General features: G+C 37.2%; 1 protein-coding gene across 1 annotated transcript in view; it reads left to right on the forward strand.

Annotated features, from left to right (window-relative positions):
- Nucleotides 1-724: 724 nt before the first annotated feature.
- LOC122084394 (phosphatidylinositol 3,4,5-trisphosphate 3-phosphatase and protein-tyrosine-phosphatase PTEN2A-like) overlaps nt 725-7,980 on the forward strand; it is a 15,124-nt gene continuing 7,868 nt past the window's right edge. Inside the window, exons 1-5 of the mRNA XM_042652613.1 lie at nt 725-880; nt 2,752-3,175; nt 6,909-7,010; nt 7,117-7,173; nt 7,870-7,935. Coding sequence (XP_042508547.1) covers nt 2,753-3,175; nt 6,909-7,010; nt 7,117-7,173; nt 7,870-7,935 — 648 coding nt within the window. The 5' untranslated portion in view covers nt 725-880; nt 2,752. The remainder of the gene's footprint in view (nt 881-2,751; nt 3,176-6,908; nt 7,011-7,116; nt 7,174-7,869; nt 7,936-7,980) is intronic.

The following is a 7,980-nucleotide window of genomic DNA, read 5'->3' on the forward strand; positions in this document are numbered from 1 at the left end:
TGATGCCACATCGGGGGACCACCAATAGCGAATTAAATTTTCCTTCTAAGTAATAGAATCAACATCTATGAGATCAACGACCAATATAGGGTCATCTCTTGGGAGAGGAAACGGAGAACTTGGTGAACTACTCCCAAGGATACATGGATATCTCAAAGGAGTGATAGAACAACAAACTATTTTAAAGTTACGAATTTGGAATGGTCCACTAAAAAAGAAAAAACGGTATTTTGTATCATAAAAAATCTACTAAGTGTAAATTTGGATGTGGCTCAAAATTTGTGAACATGTAGACCCAATATCTTTCTTATTCACATATCAAATTTCGTCCAAAATAAAATTGTTCACACAAAAATAAAGTTCTAGATGCAGCCATACAGGAGTGTTATGTCAATTAGTTCCGTTCCTAATCGGTTCCAACATATTGAGGCTAGGGCTAAAGCCGACTAATCACCTAATCGGTCCGGTTAACCGGTCCTTAATCAGCTAAAAGGCCTAAAGATCAGCTAATTAAAGCCCGTGAACTCAGTGGTCCATTATAACATGGGCATCACTCTGCCATATCCTCCTCACGCAGTTAATCTTTATCACCACACCTATCTTGTGTCGGTTGCTCGTCGATCGTTGGATCCGAATACCAAGCGATAAAAACACCAGAACGCAGTGCAAGGCCCGAAAAAGTTCCATACCACATCTACGTTGGATTGGAATCTTTTGTTAAGGAGATTCGTGTTTAATTCATTTCAGGACAATCAAAAGTCAGCGGTTTATATTTCTGTTGACCGATGGAGGATGGGGGATCATGTAATGGCGCTCTGAAGCTGAAGTGAGTTCTTCTCCGGGAATAGCTCTCGCTTTTGGTTCCTTGAAACCCTAACAGGTTCGAACTATTTCACTGGAAATCACTTGTCTTAATCTCGTATTTCTAAATTTTCTTCAATCCGGTAAAAAATGGTTTTCGTAGATCTGAAGTTCGATCGGACCGTTATTCGTTTATTTATTTTGTTTCCTTTTTTAATGTTTAAATCTCAATTGGGTAGTTATTTGCGCTTTAATTTGTGTATTGGTTCCAATCGTTATAAGCTTAAGTGTTAGATACTTAGATCCTTACCTCCTCATCGCTATCCATGGTAATCCGTGAGAACCTTCTCTGTATTTATTTTCGATTATATTCATTTCTATGCATTTTCAAATATTGGAGCTGGGCAATGATCACTGGGTACTGTATTAATTGTACAGGGCTGAAATAGTCCATTAGAAATGTCAAGCTGAATAAGTATTTCACATGGAAAATGCTGGGAAATGTGAGGTTTCGGTATCAGTGGAACTGGGGATTGATAATGTGTTCAGTAAGGGTTTGCATTAGATGGAAGGTTGGTTTTTTTCTACATGCCTTGTCTAGTGATGACTTGAGTTTAACTAGCCAATACTGAAGTGGCTGAGAGCTCTTTTATGGCTAGTTTCTTCACCTTTTACCTTTATTGGGTCGGTAGTTGAATCTCTTTCTGTTGCCCATCAACAAAATAATTTTGTCAGTATGGTAGTCAAAACTGCACTAGTGTGGGTTGTTGTTCCTAATATTTGTACTAGTGTAAAACTAAATGCACATTGTCTTGGAAAATATGTGATTCATTTACAAGCTGGTCCTACTGGGGAAAAATCTCAAAATTGTTGCATGGATGTGCATTGTTGCAAAAAGTCTGAGATATACTTGGCACATCTAATCAGTCTCTAAAGTTGTGCCCCATAGCGGTCTACCCACCGGATTGCGAGAGGATTAGCTCCATACAAGATAAGCAAGCCAGCCAGCCAGCCAGCCAGCCGAAGGAAGGTTTTTGTTGGAAATATATGGAGTCCCTCACACTCTTGAAGCTCAGCCAGTCCATCCCAAGAACATCAAAACAGGAGAACCAGATATCCTGAACTACATCATGCAAAAATAGATGCAATGCAGTTCTGCCACATCCTTACATATGAAACCCTGATTATCTATTGCAGACTCTTCCATTCAAATTCTCTTGTGTCATTAATATATCAAGGCATTTGTATGTTGCTTTTATTGTAGGGACCCTTCACAATTTTTAAAAATTGTGGTTGTCTTATCTGCCTTAGGCACCAACTGTTTATGGGATTATTTGACTACAGAAATTTCTTCAAATGACGGTTCATTGTTACAGAACCATAGGAATGGAAGAATACTAGTTACTAACATGTGTATGTTGCACCGGAGCTCATGTTTACTAAACTAAGATATGGAGTTGTCTGAAGGGAAATAAGTCCATAGCTTGTGCTCCAGAGAAGCAACAATCGAACTTCCACCATGCTAGAAAGATCAAGCTGTTTTGGAGAAAACTTTAGCAAAATACAGCTGACATTATCATAAATATACACCAATAGCTTTTTGTGATACTTTTAACCATTTTGATTCTTGTCAGGTCCAAAACAATCCAAAAATATACTTAGCCTGGTGATGTTAAGAAATAAAGAAATAAGTTATCAAGTTATAACAATTAAATGGTAAATCATGAAAGTACTGCACATCCAAGGATTCTAATAATCGTGAGGATTTGATTTGTAATGCTTGACATTTTTGTATGCCATGGATATCTTTTCTTATTCTTCTTGTGCTTCCATTCTCTCTTCCTTCCTTTTTCCTTTGGGGTTTTCTTTTATATTTGTAATCTATTAAGTCATGCATTAATTAGGCCTCTATGTGACATGCTAATAATACCCATGGATTCTTGATGATAGAATGGATTCACCATCTTCACCTCCTGTTAAAGCTCCTGATGCTCAACCTGCCGCTTCTACTGGACAAGATACTCCTGCTGCTTCTACTGGGCACGATACTGCACAAGATGCCCAGTCCCTTCTGTCTGCTTCTGGCATATCATCATGGGCTAGAAGTCTCAAAATTTCACAACCTTCGACAGCTGGGCAAGAGGACTTGAATGCTGGGAAGTCGACATTTTCGCGTTTCACCAGTGGATTTGGAATGCGCTCATCTCCTAGAGCTCCTTTGCCAGATGAGAGTGCTGATGGTGCCTCAACAACTGCACAGCCTGGTGTTTTTGGGTCTTTAACAAGAGGGTTAGTTGACTCATCTATGAGCGCTGTGAAGGCTGTGCAGCTGAAGGCTCGACATATTGTTTCCCAAAACAAACGAAGGTATCAGGTAAACCACAAGTGTTGCTGGTGCCTTTTATTTTTGTTTATTTTCTCTGCATGCTAGTAAGAGTGTGATGATCAAAGTTTTTCTCTCGTTTCCACTGTCACTAATTTTGCCTTAATTTTGGGTCTGTTGCTAGGGTTGATATTAATATTTGTGAAAGGGTGAAAATGCTTACTAGTTTCACATTTTGCTTATCTGTTGTTAATTGAAACATCTCTTATATTACAGTAACTAACCTGTCTGTCTGGTGGATGGTTTACTTTGATTTTGTTACCTACTAAACAGACTTTTGATGTAGAGTAAACTACATTATGATCTCATTTTACAATATTAGTGTCAGTTATGCACTCAATAACTTTATACGCCTGACAAAGGAGTTAAAAATTTTATACTCAGAATGCCAATTAGGTGCTGCTTTTAATTTCTGCTACATGGTGTGCATAGCTATGTCCAGTACCTCCCTTTTGTGCTGAAGAATGGATCTATCAATAGAGATGAATATGTTGCTGTGATAGATGGTGAAGAATCAGGGTTATGTTTTCCTTTAGAGGTCTTAAACTTGTTTGCTCTGAATAAGTAGAGAATGAACTATGGATCACTTTATCAACTTTAATGGTCTGGGAATTCCTTGGAGGTGAATGTTACCTTTGACTATTAGTCTCAATAGTTTGGACTGCCTGCTGCTAGGCTCTGCTTATATTGACCCAGGGCACTGCTTAATTAAAAATCTGTAATTGCAACCTTGGGTTGGAAGTAACTTTGGTTTCTGCTTGTTCTTTAGTTATATATCTAATTTCTGCATTGCCACGAATTGCTGGTAAACTTGATTTCTTCTATAAATGTCCCTTAAGGCTGTGTTTGGTTTAAGAATTTCTCTTTGTGCTTGGCATGTCCTGATCCAAGAGAAGATTCAGTAAAGAATGGACATAGAACACAGAGAGAAAGAGAGAATCAATTTGAAAATCAAGGAAAAAACTGAAATCAGAAGAGAAGAAGTAGAAGAGAGAGAGAGGTTGTGAGTTCTGGGCAAATGGAGGAGAGGAAGAAGAAGGATCTGGGATTGATCCTTTTGAAGGGATGGGATCGGGTGAACAGAGTTGGGAGGCACCGATGGAGTAATCCTTTCTTCTTCGGAGACGTTCAGAAACTCAAGGGAGAAAAATCCCAACTTGAAGTTTTTTTTTTAAGTAAATCCCCAACTTGAATCTCGATTACAAGAGAAGAGGTTTAAGAAATTAGATGAAATGACAAAAATACCTATAGAATTTCAATTGTGAATATATCTTTTGATTTTTAATTTGTAAAAAGTGAAATTTCTAGTTTATCCCCCACTTAATTCGTCCTTCAATAAAATTCCTCATTATAATTTGGTCTTTTTGCCCTTTTGTTATTTTACCAAACATTACCAACCCTTGTTACGTTAATAACTTCCCATAATTTTTATAACATTTTTGAAGAAATGGTCCCAAACTATGGAAAAGTTTAAGTAGTGGGTGAAGGGATTGGGTGAAGGGGGATTCCTTCACCCATCTTTGAAGATGGATAATAATTACAAATTGTGGCAAATTAAATCCTGGTGACTTACGATCCACATCTAGGCATGTTCTATGTTGACTTAAGCTACCGGCAGAGGTATCGGGGACAATTTTTGGTTCGTTGAAGAAGTGCATGAAGAATTTGTTGTCTGATTTCTGAAAGCAGTTTAATTTGACTTTCTTGTATCCTATTTTTATTGTTGCCTTCATTTGCTTCAACATCTCAATCGATTCAGATTTGGGGGTCAAGCTGTTTTTAATCCCTTTTTTTAATGAAACCATTTTTGATGATTTTGTAAACCTTTAGGATTCTGGATATCACTTATTATTAGATCATGAACAGTTCTCGAATATAAAATGGTGGTATGGTGAAGGGTAATCAGGATGTTACCGTCTTCTTGGTCTCTAGAGTTGGGGCAAATTGAGGGGATTGAAGATGCCACCAGGGTATCCAACCTCATTGGGTGGCAAGCTATAGTTCCTAGATTCTTAATATCTTGCCACCTGATTTCTACGTAGTGGAACCAAGGTTCAAGGTATTGGGTTTCGATCTTTGGGGAGACCTAAATTTCGGTCGAAACCTGGGAAATTTTGAGGAAACCAGAGAATTTTTCCCGGTTTGGTTGAAACTTAAGTTTCCCGGTTTGTGTACATCCTATTTTAGACATTTCTAACTCATTCACTTCATTAGTTTCATAAAAAAAAAACACATAAAGTCATATTTGTGTGGTGAACCAAAGGTTTGGTAATCATTACGCTGAGTTGTTGACTGAAATATGTTACAGGTAAATGCATTTTCAAAAACAGAAAAAAAAAAGTATTAACATGCAAAAAAAAATTCGGCCACCACGAATGTTTAGATCGGATCCTCCTAAGTAACATATAAAAAATATACATAATTCTACTCTATTTACAATTATATTCTGTAAAAAAAAATGATTTTTGGGGAAGTTGGGACTTACCTTTTCAGTCCAAGTTGTCTCTCTTATTTAGATGAAGCAAGAATCACCCTTAGATTCAACTTTGTTAGACAAAAAATGGAAATCTCCACTGTTTCCCCAAGTTTCCCACTCCTAGGAGAAAAAACTAAGAAGAGGGTCGAATTCTGCTAAAGAAGGCGTGAGTTTCTTTTCAAACTAACTTATATAGGACCTGGTTTAAGTCGAACCAGTTGCTTTGGTCAACCAAAACATAGGAAATTTCGATGAAACATGTTGAAACATGGTCGAAACATGTGACTTTTAAAAGTCATAGGACATATCGTTTCGACCCTTGGGGATATGGTAGAAACTAAGTTCATGAACCATAAGTGGAACAAGATGAACTCAATCACAAAGAGGATGGATGAGGATGCAAAGTATTCGGCTTTCCCCACAATGTACTATGCTGGAACATTGATGATACCGATCTTTGTGAGGACTTTTGGAAGCAGCATCCCTGCTACTCCCAACGTTGCCCACCTCCCGTTAACAAGCTCTGCCTGGTCGAACTATTTCAAGTTCTCAGGCTCCTCTGCAAGTGCAAGAGGATCAAATCCAGCAACCATTCGCCCTTCGAGATTGCAGGGATAGAGTGGGGGTAGGTTGTGGGACAGGGTGGTGAGGGGGGCGGGTGAATAAATAGAGATAGAGTCCATAGATGATACAAATGACCTGCAAAAATGTTGTTGTGTCAGAAAAACAAAATAAAAATGATACCAAAGAGAGCCTTAGTTATATTGTTAATATTCTCGTGAGTTAAAACTTCAATGGTGGTTCTAGAGAAAACTAGTATAGCAGTCCACAGGCATATTGATGGTGTAGTTTTCATTCTGCATCTGTATTTTTATATACTGTGATATTATGAATAGAAGCCTTACCCAAAAAAAAAAAAAGGATATTATGAATAGAAGGTACTACAGAATCATGTCTTCATTGACTGGCTTGATTTAATCCCTTTGCGTTATTGAAATATTAAATTTTTCCATTGCCAGATGTTGCTTTTGCAACTGTTGTAGCCTTATTGCATGATGTAAGATTTTAAATTCTTGAGTTCATTGCAAGCTGACTAAAATAAAGTATATCAGCCTTATCCCTTGCTGATGCATTTTACTTCTGGTATATGATTATAGGACTTCTCTTTCCATTCGTTCGGTTTTATGCCACTTTTGAAATAAGATTTGCTCAGCATTACTAACCTTGATTCTTATTCCCTATGTCCAGGAAGGAGGATTTGATTTGGATATGACTTATATCACTGAGAATATTATTGCTATGGGGTTCCCTGCTGGTGATATGAGCTCTGGTTTTTTTGGATATTTTGAGGTAAATGATTTAGATGGTTTTCACTGCATGTTTAATAGACTAGGTTTTACTGCAACTGTTAAAAAAAAAAAAACAGTATTTTGACTATGTGAGAAATGTAATGCAGGGGTTTTACCGAAACCATATGGAAGAAGTGATCAAGTTTTTTGAGACTCACCACAAGGTGATGATACACGGTTACTACTTTTTAAGTTGTAATTCTTAGAGTCTCAGTGTGGCTGTAGTTCTTAAAATCATAGTATTGTCCTGGATCTAGTGAATGTCCACCAGTCACCCACCTTTTTTTTTTTTGCAAGATTATGGCATCTGTAGCCTGGATGAATAAACTTTTTTGGATCTCAAAACCTGATGAAGTTGGATCAGATTATTTTTCAAACACTTGGAGTTAGCTTACTTAGTGCTTTGTGTTTTTTTGCAAGATTATGGCATCTGTAGCCTGGATGAAGAAAATGAAGTTGGATCAGATTATTTTTCACACTTGGAGTTGGTGTCAAACTACTAGAATTCAGGAAATTAGGAGACAAGATTTAATGTTTGGTTTAATTAATCCTACTTGGGTAGTAGTTGAAACCAGAAAATTTGTAACATGAATAGAAATTTCCTAGGGATACTAGGGTGTAAGTATTCAGTTGGGCTTTAATATGAAAAATTTATGGGATTTCTCCCACCTGTTGCTCTTAATTTTGATGCTGAGCCAAGCGATCGAGCCGAAGTTCCTTGACATATCTTCTTGAATTTTTGTCACTTGTATGATTGGATTTTAGTGCCCTATAGGCAATTCCATCTGGGAATTCATTTCCTTTTCCTATTACCATGAGTTATATCTTGTCTTCCTTGCTAACCAACCTTAGCTATGCAGGGAAATTACAAAGTTTACAATCTGTGTTCAGAGAGGCTGTATGATGCATCATTATTTGAGGGGAAGGTGCGTTCTATTTCCATATATATATATATATATATATATATATAT

This window comes from Macadamia integrifolia, chromosome 7, assembly GCF_013358625.1.
Source record: "Macadamia integrifolia cultivar HAES 741 chromosome 7, SCU_Mint_v3, whole genome shotgun sequence".
In the NCBI taxonomy this organism is placed as follows: Eukaryota; Viridiplantae; Streptophyta; class Magnoliopsida; order Proteales; family Proteaceae; genus Macadamia; species Macadamia integrifolia.